Source organism: Podarcis gaigeae (genome assembly GCF_964106915.1).
Source record: "Podarcis gaigeae genome assembly, chromosome: 4".
Lineage (NCBI taxonomy): Eukaryota > Metazoa > Chordata > Lepidosauria > Squamata > Lacertidae > Podarcis > Podarcis gaigeae.
The window spans coordinates 104,460,016-104,479,881 of record NC_139677.1 but is presented as its reverse complement, the minus strand read 5'-3'; the positions used below and the strand labels follow the sequence as shown (position 1 = coordinate 104,479,881).

The window sequence follows — 19,866 nt, the reverse complement described above, 5'->3', positions numbered from 1 at the left end:
AATTGGTTCACCTCCGCCCAAAAAATATAGTCTGACACCCCCCCCCCACATGGTCTGAGGGACGGTGGACTGACTCACGGCTGAAAAAGGTTGCTGACCCCTGCCCCAGGCTAACAAGATGGTCAATCTCCGGTTCCACTCCACCCTTTTAAAATTTAAATCTCAAAACAGATCCCAACTTTCAGAGCATGTAAACCACAGGAGATTTAAGACCCCTGTGCCACTCACAGAAATAAGATTAAATTCCTTCTCCCACCTTTAAAGTAAACCTCTAAGTAACGAAACCGAATTGACCCAAGCCTGCCTTCCTCCGTCAACCTCACCTTCGCTCTTCAAGCCAAAAGACAACACTTCCCCGTCCCTGGGTGAAACCCCCTGGCCTTTCATTGGTAGGGCTGCCACCACGCAGGTAGTGTTTACCTCAGTGCTGCACGAGGAATGGCTGAGCGGGCGGCGAGATGCTTTCAGCCTTGGACACTTGGTGGGTTCTGAAATGGTCATGCAGGCCAGATTCACGATGCTGACGGGCTGGATTCGGCCCGCGGGACATAGTTTGAGGACCCCTGGTCTACACTGACTGGCAGCTCCCCAGAGTTTCAGGCAGGGATTTCGTCCAGCCCTTGCAGGAGGTGTCAGGAGTTGACCCCGGGACATTCTGCATGCCAAGCAGATGCTCTAGGGCTCCCCATATTTCCCTAGCCTGTCAACATTCTGCTGTTAGCAAGCGTGGAGATTCCACCTGCCTCTTTCGAAAGGAGAACACTCACCTGATCAATAGTAATAGTGATAATAATAATAATAATAATAATAATAATAATAATAATAATAATACATTTATACTCTGCCCAACAGGTTGGGTTTCCTCAGCCACTCTGGGTGGCTTCCAACAAAATATTAAAATACAATAGTCCATCAAATATTAAAAGCTTCCCTAAACATAATAACAACAACCATCCATTTCTGGAAAGGGAAATGGCATACTTTTGTATATTAGTATGAAAAGCATGCATAAGAAATTATTACTCATTTACTCATTTAATTTATTACTCATTATTACTCATTTTGGCAGAGGAAAGGTCTCCCTTGGGAGGTGGGGGACTCTGCTTCCTTGGAGGTTTCTCAGCAGAGACTGGACGGCCGTCTGCCATGGATGCTTGAGCGGAGATTCCTGCATTGCTGGGGGTTGGACTAGATGACCCTGGGATCCCCTCCTCTCTCTCCACTCCTGAATTCCAGGAGGAGCTTCCTTGCCTCCTGCAAAGCCCTTTTCCCTGCAAGCTCTTCCTCTGGTTTCTGGCCAAGGGAGGGAGATGCTCAGAGTCCAGCCAGGAGCCTCACCCCCAAAAGGATATCTGGGCATTGAGGTAGCCGGGGGGGGGCAGCTGCCCCCCCCCCGAAATCCATAAAAAATTATAAAAATCTGAGAGAGGGCTGAGCGAGGGAGGACTCGGCTTGGCAAGGGTTAAAGGGAACTGAGCTGCCTTCCTAGAGAGGACAGGAAGCAAGGGGGGGCAGGTCCTCCAGAGCCAAGGCCCCTCCCTCCCCAGTCCTTTCCTGCTTTGGTGTTTCTGCTGCAAGGGCTGATTCGCTGTCCCCTCCTGGGATCTGGTGAGTCTCCTCTCTCTCCCCCCAGAGGATGCAGTGGGGAGACGGGGGGGGGGTCCCAGGGCTGCAGCAGGGGAGGGGGCCTGGGGGGCCAGATGTGCTCCTGCAGGGGGGGAACCCAAGTCAGGGAGGAGGAGAGGGTCCTGCCAGGGAGGGGCCAGGTCTGCCACGCTCTCCTTCCTGGAGATCAGAGGATCCCAAACTCATTTGGCCCTCTGCCCCCCCCTTCAGAAAAGATCTCCCTTCTTTAAACAAAGGGGTCCCTGGGAATTTAACTGTGTGAGTCGCTCAGCCTCATTGCACAACGGATGAAAAAGGTGCAAATGGTTTTCCAAAGCTGGACGAGGAGGTGGACTAGCCCCCCCCCCAAAAAAAGGTGGGAGAGAAAGGCCAGGAATAAGGAGAGGGATCCCAGCCCAGAGTCTGGCTGCTGCATTGCAATCCAGTTTCCCAGTGTCTCCCAGGGCAGCTCCCCACGGAGGCCACTGCAGCCATCCCCTCGCACCCAGAGCAGGGCATCCCAGGACCACATCCTCTCTCTCCCAAAGGGATTGTCGCTGGCAAAGCAGCCGGAAATGGGCGCTGCTCCTCACTGAGCCTCCAGGGACCTTGGCATCAATGGCTGTGCGTGTGTTAAGCTATCTAATAGAATAATCATAATAAATTGCCAGCCTAAATTTCAAGAGAGATGTCTTTGGCCCACTTGGCCCTCAGGGGGTTGGCGAGAAACATACCTGGCCCTCAGAGCAAAGAAAAAGGGACCCCACCCCAGGAGTCTGTCTTGAGAGTGGCATAGAGACCAAGTGCAAGAAAAGGAGACAGAAGCAGGGGAATGGGGGGTGGGGGGAGCAACTTCTGAGGACCCCCACTAGAGCCAAGCATCCATTTTTCAGAAAATACAAATGACTTCCTCGTCAGTCAGTTCAGACTTCACACATTGACTGGAAGGCAGGAGAAACCAGGTTGATTAATCTCACAGAAATCCCTTCAGTTGCCTCCACAATTTGCATTGCTAGAAGGCTAGAGACATATTTCTTCTCCTCTTACTCCTCTTTCCCCCAAAAAAGATAGCCAATGGTCTGGGATGTGGTGCAGTCCAGCCCTAGTTCCCAGCAAGACTCATCCATGCTTCCTCAAGGAACCTTTTTCTTCTCCTGACCTACAAATTCTGTAACAGAACAATGTATTTGCTTTGTAGGATTTGCTAGAGCTTCTCATTCAGACGGACAGAACTTGGCAGAAGACCAAAGGGTTCCTTCTGATCTCTCAGAGGCTTCCTGAGAGCACAGATGGATGAGCGAGACACAGCTGGCCCCAAAGCAGGAAGAGACCATGGCAGCCAAAGTGGGAGCAGTGGGGGGTTCTGGGAAAACTCTGTGCAGAAGATCCTGGGTGAGGAGGACACCCTCCGCTCAGAGGTGCAGAGCCAGCAGTTGAGGCAGTTCTGCTGCCAGGAGGCCAAAGGACCCCGAGAGGTTTGTAGCCAACTCTACCACTTTTGCCATCAGTGGCTGAAGCCAGAAAGGCACACGAAAGCTGAGATGCTGGACCTGGTGATCTTGGAGCAGTTCCTGGCTGTCCTTCCCCCGGAGATGGAGAGCTGGGTGAGGGAATGCGGAGCAGAGACCAGTTCCCAGGCGGTGGCCCTGGCCGAAGGTTTCCTCCTGAGTCAGGCAGAGGAGAGGAAGCAGGTGAGAGAGACTTTCCTCTGGATACTCCCAAGGGGCTCCAAACAGGACAGAGAACATCCCATAATGGTCTGCTGATGGCCCATCTATTTTCTGGGAAAGCATCCATGGAATGAGATCTCACACCCTTCAAGTCTTTGTCATTCTCTTTCTAGTATTTCTCCCCATTCTCGGTTTTGAATCCTTGTTTCTTTTTCAGGGAAAGGATCTCTTTGCAGAAATGGACCTGGATTCCTGTGAGGCAGAGAGGCCTCCGTTGGACACCAGAGAGAGGCCACTGGGTAAGCAGGAAGGTGGCTTTTCTCCACTGGTCTCATTCTCTTGGTTTTCCAATTCATCTGAGGGTTCTTTTTATCTTGTTTTGGGGGGAGAAAGTTGGGACCAAGGGTCCAGACTAGGGGAGATGTATTTCTGCACAACAAACATATGAAATGGGCACAAACGTCCAAATGCTCTCAGCAGGTAAAGCTTTCTCAAAGGCCCATCTGTAGTTAGAGATGCCCTGTTTCACCTGTTAGAGAAGCAGGCACTCCTGGCGTCCTGCTTACCTTTTTTCTCTTGCAGGTGGCAGAAGAATGCCGGCAAGACCTCCTGATCCGCCTTTTCATGGGGGAAGAAGGGAAGCAGCGGCTGTGGAACCAGATCAGGTCAGGGGAAGCTGCCTTGTGGGGACAGAGGCCAAGGGATGGAGCAATGTCATGGACTGGTTGGGCACAGAGGAATGGTGAGAGGATGCAGCCGGGGAACCAGGAAGGGAAGATGGCTCAGAGCCGAAGGAATGGAGGTGGAGGAAGGATGAGCAGTCAGAGGGGGAAGACTGGGAAGAGGAGGTGTCAGAAGCTGAAGGGGAAGCAGGGCTTAGTGAGCTGGGAGACTCTGGGGCAGAATGCAGTGCAGAATCAAAGGCAGAAGAGGAAGGAGGCAAGTGGGAGAGGAAGGTTGAGAAGCTGAGGTGAGTTAGGAGAAGGAGCAGCCACCGGTGGCTCCCTCTCCTTTTGCCAGAAACCACCCTCCCTGCTTGTCTCTCAGAGCCAGGAGACCCCCTGCATTGCAGGAATCTCTGCTAGATCATTCAAGACAGATGCCCAACCAAAATAGGCTTATTTTATTTCTAGATTGATAACTGAATGCAAATAGTGGCCTGGATTCACCTAACCAGCCCCATCGGCTGCAAAATGGGGCCTGCCTCCCATTCCTCCCCCTCCCCATTTGTCCATGAATCCCTTGAATTTGGCTCTAGGGCATTGGGAGGGAACTCCCCAGAAAAGCCCAGGAGGAGAAAGTGGATCCTTCCATCGGGGAAACTGGAATGCTTGCCTAGGCAGAATGACTTGAATAACACAAGGTGGAGTACAACCTATTTGCACAAAAACGAATACCCATAATTTAAACTTAGAATAAAATAAGCATCCATAAATAAAATGTGCAGCAAAGCAATCCTATTGAAACAACACCGCAATTTACAGGAAGGAAACAACAGAGCATTGTGGAGTAGATCATATTTCTGCTGTCTCAGAGGCGGACATTTCCCTTTTTCTTTTAGGGTCCAGTGTGCTTTGAAGATGTTGCTGTTCGTTTCACGGACGAGGAGTGGGCGTTGCTGGATCCTGACCAGAGAGCTCTGCATAAGGACGTCATGGAGGAGAATCGTGGGATCGTGGCCTCTCTTGGTAAGGCTCCCTGTGTGGTCGTCCTATCTGCCTGGAAATTCAAAAAATACCTCTATGTGACCAACCTCATATATTTTCACAGAGCTCAACAGAGACCCCTACAACACCTGGGAACCTAACACCCCCACAATAAACAGTAACTTACAGTTTTTTCTTTGAACAATCTTCCTCAAATTATCCCCTTTTCTACCACGATTGGGCTGGTCTTCACTGCCCAGGCCATATTCAATGTCGGCTTCAGAACTGTTAGGAAAGATAAGTAGCTTCAGGTTTTCTGTTTTTGTTTTTGCTCCTGTCAGTCTTGGGTTGACCAAAGAGACGACTGACATTGGAGATGGAGGGGATGCCATGACTGGGCCAAACAAAATTCATCCCAGAGAAGAAGAGCTAGACTTATTGAATTTCAGGTAGATGTAGCAGTGGTGATGATGATGATGATGATGATACAGTGGTACCTCGGTTTACAAACTTTCCGGAACAGGACTATTCTGAAATCAAGGTACCACCGTAGTAATAATAATAATTTATATTTATACCCTGCCCATCTGGCTGGGTTGCTCCAGCCACTCTGGGCGGCTTCCAACACACATATAAACATGAAACATAAATAATAATAATCTGATCCCATATAGAAAGAACATTAACTTTAAAATGAACAACTTCTCCTAGTGGCCGAAATTGTGGAAACCTTTTGTGAAAAGTGTATTTCTGAGGTTTGATGGCTCATAACACCACTTTAGTGTGGAGTAATCCCATAAAATTATATAGCAATGGAAAGATAATTGAATGAAGAATGTAATGCGATGACCTTTATGAAGGAGTATTTATTAGAACAGCAGTCATAAAGAAAAAACGTGAAACCTTTGGTAACCTTTAGCTTTAATTACGGCCTTACAACGCCTTCCCTTGAAGTGAACCAAGTTTTTAGTTCTGCAGCTGTAATAATGGGAAACCAAGACTGAATTATTGCCTCTGTTAATTGGGCTTTATTTTATTTTTTTATAATTTTTTTTTATTGGTTTTCCATTTTTAAAAACAAAACAACAACAACATACAAACATCAAGAAATACAAACAAACACATAAATTCATGCTTTCTTAACCTCATTTTCATAAGCCTCCTTTCTCGGACTTCCCCATACCTTCCCCTTTTTGCATCCTTGTTTTACAGTTTTTCAGCAACCCTTTTAACCAATTAAATTTAAACTTATTCGCCTTTTCAGTTTCACCTTAAATCATAAAATAGTTACTGCTGTAATTATACATCTTCCTCTCCCTTAACACTCCTCAATTTTATAACAATTCTTAAGATATGCTTTAAACCTCTTCCAGTCTTCCTCCACAGTCTCTTTCTCTTGGTCACGGATTCTGCCGGTCATTTCTGCCAATCCCATAAAGTCGATCACTTTCGCCTGCCACTCTTCCAGCGTGGGTCGCTCTTGTGTCTTCCAATACTTTGCTAGGAGAATCCTTGCTGCCGTAGTGGCGTACATAAAAAAGATCTTATCCTTCCTTTGCACCAATTGGCCGACCATACCCAAGAGAAATGCCTCTGGTTTCTTATGAAAGGTGCATTTAAGTACTTTCTTAATTTCATTATAAATCAATTTCCAGAAGGCTTTAATCTTTGGGCAGGTCCACCAAAGGTGGAAGAAGGTACCTTCAGTCTCGTTACATTTCCAGCATTTGTTATTGGGCAGATGGTAAATCTTCGCAAGCTTGACTGGGGTCATGTACCACCTATAAATCATTTTCATAATGTTTTCTCTTAGGGCATTACATGCCGTAAATTTAATACCTGTGGTCCATAACTGCTCCCAGTCAGCAAACATAATGTCATGACCTATGTCCTGTGCCCATCTAATCATGGCTGACTTCACTGTCTTATCTATTGTATTCCACCTCAACAGCAAGTTATACATTCTTGATAAATTCTTAGTATTGGGTTCTAGCAGTTCTGTTTCTAGTTTCGATTTTTCCACCTGGAAACCAATTTTCCTGTCTTGTTTATAGGCCTCCATTATTTGAAAATAATGGAGCCAATCTCGTACCTTGGACTTTATTTTCTCAAAACTCTGTAATTTAAGTTCACCACTTTCTTGTTCTAAGATTTCGAAGTATTTTGGCCAATTAGTTTTCATATTAAGTTTCTTCACCTCCTTAGCCTCCATTGGTGAAAGCCACCTGGGAGTTTTATTTTCCAATAGGTCCTTATACCGGGTCCAAACATTGTATAGTGCTTTCCTGACAATATGATTTTTAAAACCCTTGTGCGCTTTAACCTTGTCATACCATATATATGCATGCCAACCAAACCTATTATCAAAACCTTCCAAATCTAGAATGTCTGCATTTTCAAGAAGTAGCCAGTCTTTCAACCAGCAGAAAGCTGCCGATTCATAGTACAGTCTTAAGTCCGGCAGGGCAAACCCCCCTCTTTCTTTTGAATCAGTAAGTATCTTAAACTTTATTCTGGGCTTTTTGCCCTGCCAGACAAATTTGGATATATCTTTCTGCCACTTCTTGAAACAATCTAGTTTATCCACAATTTGTAACGTCTGAAACAAAAATAACATTCTAGGCAATACATTCATTTTGATCACTGCAATTCGACCTAACAAGGAAAGCTTCAAGTTCGACCATATTTCTAGATCTTTCTTTATCTCTGTCCAGCACTTGTCATAATTGTCTTTAAATAAGTTTACATTCTTAGATGTCATGTTAATCCCCATATATTTTACTCTCTTTGCCACCATTAACCCAGTTTCCTCTTGGAACCTCTCTCTTTCAACATTTGTTAATTTTTTTTCCAAAACCTTAGTTTTTTGTTTATTCAGCTTAAATCCTGCAACCTGACCAAAAGCTCGAATTAATTCTAGAACTCTTTTTGTGCTAGTGTCTGGCTCTTGTAAAGTCAAAACTAAGTCATCTGCAAAAGCCTTCAGTTTATAATGTTTGGCTCCGACCTGAACCCCTTTCACCAGCTGGTCCCCCCTAATCATATTCAGCAGAACCTCCAGGACTGATATAAAAAGTAGTGGGGATATTGGGCACCCCTGCCGTGTCCCTTTTTCAATAGGTAGTTCATCAGTAACCACATTATTTACAATTAACTTTGCCTTTTGTTCCGAATAAATTGCACCTATACCATTTTCAAACTTTTGGCCTACCCCCATCCCGTGGAGATTCTTCTTCATAAAGTTCCAAGAAATATTGTCAAAGGCTTTCTCCGCATCCACAAAAATTAAAACTGCCTTTGTATTATTATTCACTGTCAGCATTTCTATAATGTCAATTATATTCCTTACATTGTTTGATAAATGTCTACCCGGGAGAAAGCCTGCCTGGTCTTTATGAATCTCCTCCACCAACACCCTCTTCAATCTTTTTGCCAAAATGTCTGCAAATATTTTGTAATCCACATTAAGTAATGATATAGGGCAGTAGTTCTTGATCTGTTTTTTATCAACTTCAGTCTTTGGTATAAGTGTAATGAAAGCTTCTTTCCACAATTCAGGTGCCTTTCTCCCCTCTAATATTTCATTGCAAACCTCCTTAAGTGGCTGTATTAACCAATCCTTCAAAACTTTGTAGTATCTGGAGGTTAGTCCATCTGGTCCTGGAGATTTCCCTAATTGCATGTTTTGAATGGCACCCTCTATTTCTTGCTCAGTTATTTTCTCATTTAAAACCAACATACTTTGTTGCGAAATTTTTTGTAATCCGTATTTCTTAAGAAAATCTTCCATTTCTCCTTCGCTTTCCGGCCCTTGTGCATATAATCTTCTGAAATAGCTCTGAAAGCAGTTGCTGATCTCATTTGGTTTAACAATGTTCTTTCCATCCACCTCCAAACTTGTGACTGTGTTCAATTTCTGTCTCTTCTTCAATTGCCATGATAGAAGTTTCCCACATTTGTCTGCTGATTCAAATGTCCTTTGTCTCATTTGCTTAATTTTCCATTCTATCTCCTGATTCATCAATTCCATATACTGCATCTGATGAAATTTAATTTCTCTCAAAATCTCATGAGACTTTGGTTTAGATCTCAATTTCTTTTCACTTTCTTTTATTTTTTCCAAAATCTTGTCTTTCTTCTCATTTTGTTTCCTCCTTTTTAAGGAATTCTGTTGTATTAGGAAACCTCGCATCACGGCCTTACTTGCGTCCCAAATCACTCTTTTCTCCACTTCCGTCCTCAGATTTATCTCAAAATAGTCCTTCAAAGTTTTTTGGGCCTTTTTATAAACCTCTGGATCTCTAAATAGGGTGTCATTCATTCTCCATCTGAAGGAACCAGCTGTTGTTATTTTCATTTCCATCTTTACTGCATTATGGTCGGAGCATGTCTTTGGGCAGATTTCCACTTTTTTATCTTTGGAGCCATTCCACTAGTAATCCATATTTGATCTATTCTTGTCCATGTCATCTGTGACTCTGAAAAGAATGTCCCCTCTCTCTCGAGAGGGTTTCTTGTTCTCCAGATATCAATCAAGTCCATATTTACAGTCATTTCAAAGAAAGTCTTAGGTAATCTCCCATCCTTAGAAATCACCTGTCTTTGTGCTTTATCCATATTTGTAGAGACCACGCCGTTCATATCTCCTAAAAGAATCACCTTATAGTCCAAATAGTCCATTAGTGTCTCATGCAATTTCTTATAAAATTCTGCCTTCCCTTAATTTGGTGCGTAGATGCCAAATATCAAAATTTTTTCTCCTTGGATTTGTATCTCAATTGCCAAGATTCTTCCATGTTCATCTTTAAAAATCAATTTTGGGGCCAATTTCTCTTTTACATAAATCACCACGCCTCTTTTCTTAACTTTATCTGATGAAATAAATTCTTGTCCTAATCTTTTGTTTATAAGTAATCTTCTGTGTGCCCTTGTCACGTGGGTTTCTTGTAAACAAATCAAATCCAATTGTTCTCTTTTCAAAATATGAAAAACCTCACGCCTTTTTCTGGGAAGGTTCAGTCCATTACAGTTCCAGGTTAGAAATTGCAGACACATTATTGGTTAGTTTCCTCCCGCCGCACCCTGCGGCTGTTCTTCTTCCGTTGGTGACTTAAGTCCAAATGTCAGGTTTCCCAAATCTGTGTCTGATGTCGAATCCAACACTCCTTTCACCAGGTCCTCCTCGTTTCTGTCCAGGAATTGTTCTTTATCTTGTACTGTTCTTATTTTAACTTTCTTCCCTTTGAAGTTAAAAGACAGACCCTGTGGATATTCCCACCTAAAAGGTATGTTGTTCTTCTTCAGCAGGTCAACCAAATTCTTAAAATAGGTTCTTACCTCCAGAATATATTTTGGGATGTCCCTGTAGATTTGTGTTAATTGGGCTTTATTGCTGGTTTGCTTCTGACTAACAAGTTTCTTTAGTCTGCTCCAACAGCAGCAACACGACATAGAGCTGAATCCTGTTGAATCCAGTTGAAAATATATAAATGCTTTGGTATCTGGGAAAAGATCACCTTCAGTTTGGGCTCACATATTTCGTTTATGCATTTTTCCACATTTATATTCCCATTAACAACGCAAATTCTGCCCACACCTTTTGCTCCGATACAACCCCAGATCATCAAACTGTCTGGGTGTTTCACGGTCAGTGTAATGCAAGTAGGATGTAAATCTTATCTGATTCTTCTCCTCGGGTATTTCATGCCATCACTACCAAGCAAGGAGATTTGGGTCTCATCGCTCCAAATAACACCGCCCCATTGTTCCACTGTCCAGTTAACATGGGTTTCATCTTTTCAACCTTTGCTTGAGAGATAACAATGGCTTTTTCTTAGAATTCTATTTTAGACCAGTCCTTGCACTCAACTTCCCATTACATTGCGCCATGTCATCTTGTATACACCCAGATGATTTTCTTCTCTCATGTAGGCACAGTCTCTCCACTCGTCCATCGTCACTTTTGTAGTGACTGAGTCTCCTTATACCTCTTCAAAAATATAGAAAGGCCAACTTTGGTTAAGTTTTCCCCAATCTCTCTTCTAATTTCTTCATAACTGTAGCCTTGCTCACTTAATAGTACAATCTTACATCACTTTCTGGGGACCACTCAACTCCTTGTGCCATTTCTATAATTTTATTATGTCTTACACCCTCACTAAATGAAAGAACACAAAAAACCAACCAACTTGAAAGCAATCACATAACACACTGACAAAAGTCAGCCAAAGCAAGTTGTGCTTCCTTTTTCTGGTTATTTGGCTATAACGTTTGCTAGAATACGGGTAATTGAACAAACTTTGTTGGATTGCATTCTTCATTGCATTTTTGATCGAATTATCTTTCCATTGATATATAATTTTATGACATTACTCCAAATGAAGTGGTGTTATAAGCCATCAAAACTCTGAAATATACTTTTTTCCAAAGGTCTTTCACAATTTTGACCACTGCTTTATATAAACAAAGCAACATTCAACAACTCATCCGAATCTCATATTAAACAAACAACACAGGTAATGAACACACATGCAATTCCCTTCAGTTCTTCTCCATTTGCTCCTGAGGCTCTAATCCCTTTTTGTCCCCAATGCAGATTGTGATGAATTGGAAATCGAGAACAAAGGTGACAACGAAAAAATCCCCAGAGAGGAGAAGCCACAAAAAAATTTGGAGTGTGGAGAAAGCTGCAGTCAGAGCTCCAATTCCACTTCCCATCAACAAAATCTCATTGGAAAGAAACTCTATCAGTGTATGGGATGTGGAAAGAGCTTCAATCATAGCTCCTCTCTCACTTCCCATCAAAGAATTCATACAGGGGAGAAACCCTATCAGTGTGTGGAATGTGGAAAGAGCTTCAGAAAGAGCTCCTATCTCATTTCTCATCAAAGAATTCATATAGGGAAGAAACCCTATCAGTGTGTGGAATGTGGAAAGAGCTTCAGTCAGAGCTCCCATCTCACTTCCCATCAAAGAATTCATACAGGGGAGAAGCCCTATCAGTGTATGGAATGTGGAAAGAGCTTCAGTCAGAGGTCCAATCTCACTTCCCATCAAAGAATTCATACAGGGGAGAAACCCTATCAGTGTGTGGAATGTGGAAAGAGCTTCACTCACAGCCACAGACTCACCTCCCATCAAAGAATTCATACAGGGGAGAAACCCTATCAGTGTGTGGAATGTGGAAAGAGATTCAGGAAGAGCTCCTATCTCACCACCCATCAAAGAATTCATACAGGGGAGAAACCCTATCAGTGTGTGGAATGTGGAAAGAGCTTCACTCACAGCCACAGACTCACCTCCCATCAAAGAATTCATACAGGGGAGAAACCCTATCAGTGTGTGGAATGTGGAAAGAGCTTCACTGATAGCTCCTCTCTCACTTCCCATCAACGAATTCATACGGGGGAGAAACCCTATCAGTGTGTGGAATGTGGAAAGAGCTTCAGTCAGTGGTCCAATCTCACTTCCCATCAAAGAATTCATTCAGGGGAGAAACCCTATCAGTGTGTAGAATGTGGAAAGAGATTCAGGAAGAGCTCCGATCTCACTTCCCATCAAAGAATTCATACAGGGGAGAAACCCTATCAGTGCATGGAATGTGGAAAGAGCTTCACTGATATCTCCACTCTCACTTCCCATCAAAGAATTCATTCAGGGGAGAAACCCTATCAGTGTATGGAATGTGGAAAGAGCTTCAGTCAGATCTCCAATCTCACTTCCCATCAAAGAATTCATACAGGGGAGAAACCCTATCAGTGTGTGGAATGTGGAAAGAGCTTCACTCACAGCCACAGACTCACTTCCCATCAAAGAATTCATACAGGGGAGAAACCCTATCAGTGTGTGGAATGTGGAAAGAGCTTCATTGATAGCTCCTCTCTCACTTCCCATCAAAGAATTCATACAGGGGAGAAACCCTATCAGTGTGTGGAATGTGGAAAGAGCTTCAGTCAGAGCTCCAATCTCACTTCCCATCAAAGAATTCATACAGGGGAGAAACCCTATCAGTGTGTAGAATGTGGAAAGAGCTTCAGGAAGAGCTCCGATCTCACTAAGCATCAGAGAATTCATACAGGGGAGAAACCCTATCATTGTGTGGAATGTGGAAAGAGCTTCACTGATAGCTCCTCTCTCACTTCCCATCAAAGAATTCATACAGGGGAGAAACCCTATCATTGTGTGGAATGTGGAAAGAAATTCATTCAGAGGTCCTCTTTCACTTTCCATCAAAGAATTCATACAGGGAAGAAACCCTATTAGTGTGTAGAATGCGGAAAGAGCTTCAGTGAAAGCTCCTCTTTGTTTTCCCATCAGAGAATTCATACAGGAGAGAGAGAAAAAGGGGACGTGGCCTACATACATAGTTTTGCTGAACGGAAATGGTAATTAAAAGAATATGAGGAAATAAGAGATCATTTGCAGAGTTGGTTACACTACAGACAATTACATGAGTTGTCCAAGGAAGATAATAAGAAAGGGTTTAGTTATACATTTTCTAGATTTCAACAGGAAATTATAGAAGAAGTGCAGGTGCTGAAGAAAGTGTATAGTATTTTGCTAGAATGGGGAACAAAAGATGAGGTCGAATCGGTCATGATCAAAGAGCACAAGATATAGGACATAACGTACAATTTGAGGACTGGGAAAAATTGTGGAAAGTAAATTTGAAATTTACAGACTGTTATCTTTTGAAAGAAAACTACAGTGGTACCTCAGTTTACATACGCTTCAGGTTGCATACACTTCAGGGTACAGACTCCACTAACCTAGAAATAGTACCTCAGGTTAAGAACTTTGCTTCAGGATGAGAACAGAAATTATGTTCCGGCGGCGCGGCGGCAGCAGGAGGCCCCATTAGCTAAATTGGTGCTTCAGGTTAAGAACAGTTTCAGGTTAAGAACGGACCTCCGGAATGAATTAAGTACTTAACCCGAGGTACCACTGTAGTTGGAAAATGTATAGATGGTATATTATACCAGTACCGAAAGCAAAAATATATAAAACCGAGTCAAACATATGTTGGAAATGTAAAGAAAAAGAAGAGACTTTTTATCATATGTGGTGGAAATGTAGAGAAGTTTAAAAATTGTGGGAAATGATATATAATGAATTGGGGGGGAAATGTTCACATTGATATTTGTAAAAAACAACAACCAGAAGCTGAATTCAGTGCGTTGTCAGAGCTTTGTAGGGAACTAGAGTTCTAAAGTGTTTGGTCCAAGAGATCTGTGGAGAGTGTGTCTTGCCCATCACCATTTGGGAAGACAACCAACCCTGTTTGAAGTTAGCAGAGTTTGGACAGTTTATGTCCAGAACCAAACATTTGGACATGTTTCCAAAATGCATGTCAGAGTGTTCAGACAGGCTTAGTGAAGCTGAAGTACTGCCTGAGCCAGAAGATTCTGGCAGATGGGTTCACTAAACCTTTGAGCTACCAAAAACAGGGGGAGTTCTGTGAAGGGTTGGGTTGGGGTAAGTGGTAGTGCTTACATTCACCCCAGCGGTACAGGATGAGTGGGGGGGGTGAGGAGACCCAGAGCTTATAGGGTTAATAGCTCGGGAAGTTATATCCTGTCGCTGGGGGTGTGTTCACATAGGGGAAGGGTTTGTACACTTTGTAATGTGAAATACTTTACTTTCTGTTTTGCTTTGAAGGGGAGAGACAGCATGTCAGCTCTTTCTCCCGGACTGCTGATTTATTTTGCCGCTGTACAATAAAGCTTCTTAGATTAGAAAGAAGCTGCGTACAGAGTCTTTTCTGCATGCCTGAGCTTTCTTCACACAGGCCACATCGCTGTTCGCAAACTCTGCTAGATGACGGGAAAAGCACTGGTCGCAGTGGAAGTGTGTTGTTTTTACCTTGTCTGCTAGGTTACCTGTTAATGGTCGCTTGACTGGATGACCTGGGGAGGCTGGCCATTCTCTTGTAATGATAATACTTCATTCCTGAGCCAGGTCACAGGCTCACCCTATTCACACCTTAAATGTGCCCTTAAGGCAGGATTTGTGAGGACAGAGACAATGAGGAGGTTTCTGCATTTCCTTTGACCTTGTAGAGAAATATTTGAGGTGAGTGAAAGAGTCAAAACGGCTTTAGGACTTTTCTTCTGGGTTTTGGACATGTGGTTTATATATTGATATATGTGTTTGCTTGGTACATTGAGGAACATATTATATTATGTTATTATATTATATATATATGGGTTTTGGTGTCCTCGGGTGTCTTCCCGTGTAAAAGTTGGGGTGTCTAGGCGACGTTTCGACGAGGTCTCACTCGTCATCTTCAGGCTGGTGCTTTCGGCTTCTTGTTACTGGAACAGAGCGGGATCTCAATGTTTGAGTTCCTATAAATACTGTAGAGGGGGTGTGGTGTCTAGCCTCCAATGTTCTGGGCAGAGAGGAAGTTCCCAGGCTAGTGTGCCTTTTCTTCTTTTGTTCCTTAATTACTTGAGAGATACCTTGAGTGATTTCTTGAGTGATATCCTGAGTACCACTTAGGTGGGTCATTAGGTGTGGATTAGTTGCTAAAGTCTTTGTGTCTTGACCTCTTGAACTTTGTGAAGAGTTTTCCTGAGAAGATGGCTGTATTGCACTTAGTTGTGCTTTGGCTTGGCTTCGTGTATAGGGGCGAGCTGTGGTTTTGTGGCTTGTGTCAGCCAGATCTGTGTAGGGATTGCAGGGGGGTGCAGCATCCGGAGGTGCCACCATGGATTGGCTACTGGATGGTGTCAGTAATTCATCTGTGGAGAGGGTCTGGGTTTGGGTCTGGTGTGGTTGATTGGTGTTGGCGTTCTGTGTGCCTCTGGATCTGGTGTCAGTTTTTGTGGAGAGGGCTAATTTCCAGATGTCTGGCAAGCGGGATGTGTCGTCACGCTTGTTCATGTTGTGAGGGTGTTTCTCTATCTCGATGGCTTCCATGATTATTCTCTTGTGGTGATGTTCCGTGTTAAAGAGCAATTTGGAATCTGCAAAATTAATTTCGTGTCCTGTTTCTTTCATGTGTTGGAAAAGAGAGGAAGTTTTTTCTTCTTTTTTGACGGCATTCTTGTGTTCTGCGATACGTGCATTTATTCGTCTGTTTGTTTGTCCAATGTACGTGGCTGGGCAGACTTTGCAGGGTATTTCATAGATCCCTTGGTTTTCCAACTGGATTTTATCCTTGGGGTTTCTGAGGATATTGGCTATTTTTTGGTTGGTGCAAAAGGCTGTTTTGATATTGTGTTTATGGAGGATTTTGCTAATTTTATCTGTAGTGCCCTTGATATAAGGAAGGAGGGCCATGCCATTGTTTTCTTCTGTGTCTTGGTTTTTGGGGGGTGTTTCCTTTTGGATTAGCTTCGTAATCCTGTTTTGCTGGTATCCATTGGCAATTAACACATTTGAGAGATTCTGTAACTCAGTTGTCAAGTGGTCTTTGTCAGCCAGGCGTTTGGTTCTGGAGATGAGAGTCTTGGCTACGGAGTTTATTTGTGCAGGGTGGTGGTGTGATTGTGCATGTAAGTAGCGGTTGGTGTGTGTTTTTTTCTGGTAGATAGTGTGTCCTAGGGAGCCATCAGGTTTTTTGTAGATTAGGACGTCAAGGAAGGGAAGTTGGTTGTTGGCTTCTATTTCCATAGTGAATTGTATTTTGGGGTGTAAGTTGTTGAGATGTGTGAGGAAGCTATCCAGTTTTTCCTTCCCGTGTGGCCAAATTACAAAGGATATCACTCAAGAAATCACTCAAGGTATCTCTCAAGTAATTAAGGAACAAAAGAAGAAAAGGCACACTAGCCTGGGAACTTCCTCTCTGCCCAGAACATTGGAGGCTAGACACCACACCCCCTCTACAGTATTTATAGGAACTCAAACATTGAGATCCCGCTCTGTTCCAGTAACAAGAAGCCGAAAGCACCAGCCTGAAGATGACGAGTGAGACCTCGTCGAAACGTCGCCTAGACACCCCAACTTTTACACGGGAAGACACCCGAGGACACCAAAACCTGCATTCCTGTACCCGTGAAAATCTACGAAAGCATATATATATATATATATATATATATATATATATGAAAATGGACATCGAATACTCGTTGCCAAGGGATGGAAAGATCAGGAGGCTCCAAAAATAACAGATTGTCAAATCAAATTACAGGAATTTGTGGAGACGGCTCAATTGACTAGTAAACTCAGAGGAAACTCAAACCAAAAATCGCGGAAAACTGGGATGGTTATAGAAGATATGTTCAAAAATACAATAATAGTTTTGACTCCATGCTCGCATTCGAGTGATAAAGGAACTAAAAGAAGGTGGACAACTATTAAGGATTTATGATGTTTTCAGAATCTTTTGGAAAATTTATATAGAAAGGTTTATTGTTTTGTGTACATTCAATTGTAAGATAAAATATATGTGAAGGGACTTGATAGGAAGTCAAAACTGAAGAAAAGATTTTGTAATATAAAAGGGGGGAAATATTTATTTTCATTATTATCACTATTTATTTTATTGTATTTTTTGTGTTTCTGCGGGAGTGTGTTTTGTATGGAATGTTTGGGAGGAAATAAGACAGTAAATAAGAAATAAACAAAATATTGATGTATGTAATTTTTATTTCTCAATTATATTTTGTGGTAGTATGGTTGTAATGTTTTTTGTAACATAATATCATTCAATAAAAATTATTTAAAAACAAACAAGCAAATCGGTCAAAATAAATAAATATCAGCAGCAAGCATTGGAGATACAGACAAAACGAGGGAACCTTATTCCACATGTGAACATGTCCCCAAAGGGAAAATAAAATAAAATAAATGCTATTTATTTTAAAGAAAACCAAAGCTTTCCTATTTAACATTCTAACGATAAGCATCCCAAATGAAAATAAAAGAGTGTTTCTTTACACGACCACAACGGGTAGGATGTTAATAGCAAAATACTGGAAAATGAGTTAATATCAACAAAAGATGAGTGGCAATTAAAGTTGTGCTAGTACCTTGAAATGGCCACAATGCCAGAACTTCCAAGCGACTGAGATCTACTCCCAGTAATAAAAATCCTGCCAGTGATCTACCCATTGTCTCTGCCCAGAGTTCTTGAGCTTTTCTCAGGGAGCAGTGACCAGAGTGGTGGATCGACCACAAGATCATTTAACAAATTAAAATCATATAAACAATTGTGCTTTAAAAGTACATACCATATATGAAGTATCAAGATAATAGAACTTATAGTGGTTTCTGCAGTGAACAACAACTCTTACAATGTAAGATGATATAGACAGGCGCAGCATTGATTTTAGTTACAGGTGACAGCAATCTGCAGCTGTAAGGTTTTCTTCTTAAAGTGACCCCTTTAAAACAACAAATGAAAAACAAACTTTATCCATACACAGGTTTGTATTTTGTTGTACATTTGTTAAAATATGATGTACATTTGTTAAAATATGATGAACTGCGACATTATATTCATTTCTATTACTTACACTATGTACTACTGATGAAGCCCATGGGAGCGAAACAAGGCATTATTCCGGAAATCCTTGCATAGCTGACAACCTTCCCTTTCTTTGCGGGAAATTCCCTTATTCCAGTGTCGTTTCCTGCTGCCATCCTGGATTGTTAGATATCCTGTAGACTGTTCCTGGGACAGGTGAGGCTGCTGATCCCTTATTTTCAAATCTGAAAGTTGACAGCTATGAATCCTTGTCTACGCTGTGGAACTTGTAGTAGGCTCCAATTTGGACTTTATGAACATATGTGGAACAGAAACTAGTAGACATTTGATTTTTATGAATGAACTGATTTATTGGGACTTCCGTCTATATTATTGCACTTTATGTGTTGTTTATGTGCAAGGTAAACATTTGATATTGTGATAGGAATATATAGAAGAGTATTGTTTATGTGACTGCACAGCCGGTTACGTCTTGTGTGTTTGTCCATTCCAGGAAAGGCATTCCTGACCCAGATGTCCACAGGAAGTCCCTAAGATGATTCCCCTTTCAAACAGGATACGTGAACCTAGGCCAGTAGGGTCCTCCTCTCCCGCAGACGGACAACCCTTCCCCCAAAGCCGCTCCCTCCCCCACTTCCCCATGGGGGTCCCCCACACCACCCATCACTCACCAGGATGGCTTTGGCCGCCTCCTGCTTGGAGCACTTCTGGGTTCAGAGCCCCCTGAGCTGAGCTGCCTGGCAGTTCTGAATCACCTCCGGCAGGTACAGCTGATCTCCCTCCAGCAGATGAAAGGCAAAAGTCAGGCTGTCAGTTCCTCACGAAGGGAGGGCTTCTCCACATCTGAGAGTGCAGAGTGGGGGGCAAGGAGGGCAGGTCTGAGTCCCTGATATGGTTCTCTCCAATACTCACCCCTGGGGGAGGGATGTGCAACCGCAGCACATCTGCAAAGAGAAGGACATGGGGACAGGTGAGTCCGTCCCTGAGCACCTGGCAAGGCTATTCCAAGAGTTTTCTCCTGGATTTCAAGTCCTACTGCAGGGGAGGAGGGACATCCCAGGCCTTGGGGCCCAATCCTGGCCTCCTTCTACCAGAATGTGGCTCCCCAGGCCAAAGAGATGATCAATATCTAGATCTGCTCCATCCTTTTAAAATTTAAATATTCAAACAGATCCCAACTTTCAGAGCATGTAAACCACATGAGTGGAAAGACTGCTGTACCATTCACAGAAATAGGACTATACAGTGGTACCTTGGGTTACATACTCTTCAGGTTACAGACTCTGTTAACCCAGAAATAGTGCTTCAGGTAAAGAGCTTTGCTTCAGGATGAGAACAGAAATCGTGCTATGGCGGTGCGGCGGCAGCAGGAGCCCCATTAGCTAAAGTGGTGATTCAGGTTAAGAACAGTTTCAGGTTAATAACGGACCTCCGGAACGAATTAAGTACGTAACCCGAGGTACCACTGTAGATGAATGAGCACTCCTTTCCCCACTTTTAAAGTGGGAAACCT

At 43.1% G+C, this 19,866-nt stretch overlaps 2 protein-coding genes across 2 annotated transcripts in view; both read left to right on the top strand.

Moving 5' to 3' along the window:
* Positions 1–1,441: 1,441 nt before the first annotated feature.
* LOC310843334 (uncharacterized protein) overlaps positions 1,442–19,866 on the top strand; it is a 63,287-nt gene continuing 44,862 nt past the window's right edge. The window contains exons 1-3 of the mRNA XM_083736526.1: positions 1,442–1,608; positions 2,804–3,296; positions 3,493–3,574. Coding sequence (XP_083592652.1) covers positions 2,895–3,296; positions 3,493–3,574 — 484 coding nt within the window. The 5' untranslated portion in view covers positions 1,442–1,608; positions 2,804–2,894. The remainder of the gene's footprint in view (positions 1,609–2,803; positions 3,297–3,492; positions 3,575–19,866) is intronic.
* On the top strand, positions 4,573–14,033 carry LOC310843466 (uncharacterized protein). The gene is made up of 3 exons (XM_083736911.1): positions 4,573–4,963; positions 11,517–11,756; positions 12,176–14,033. The coding sequence occupies exons 1-3, from the start codon at positions 4,715–4,717 to the stop codon at positions 13,181–13,183; spliced, it is 1,497 nt and encodes a 498-aa protein (XP_083593037.1). The 5' UTR covers positions 4,573–4,714; the 3' UTR covers positions 13,184–14,033.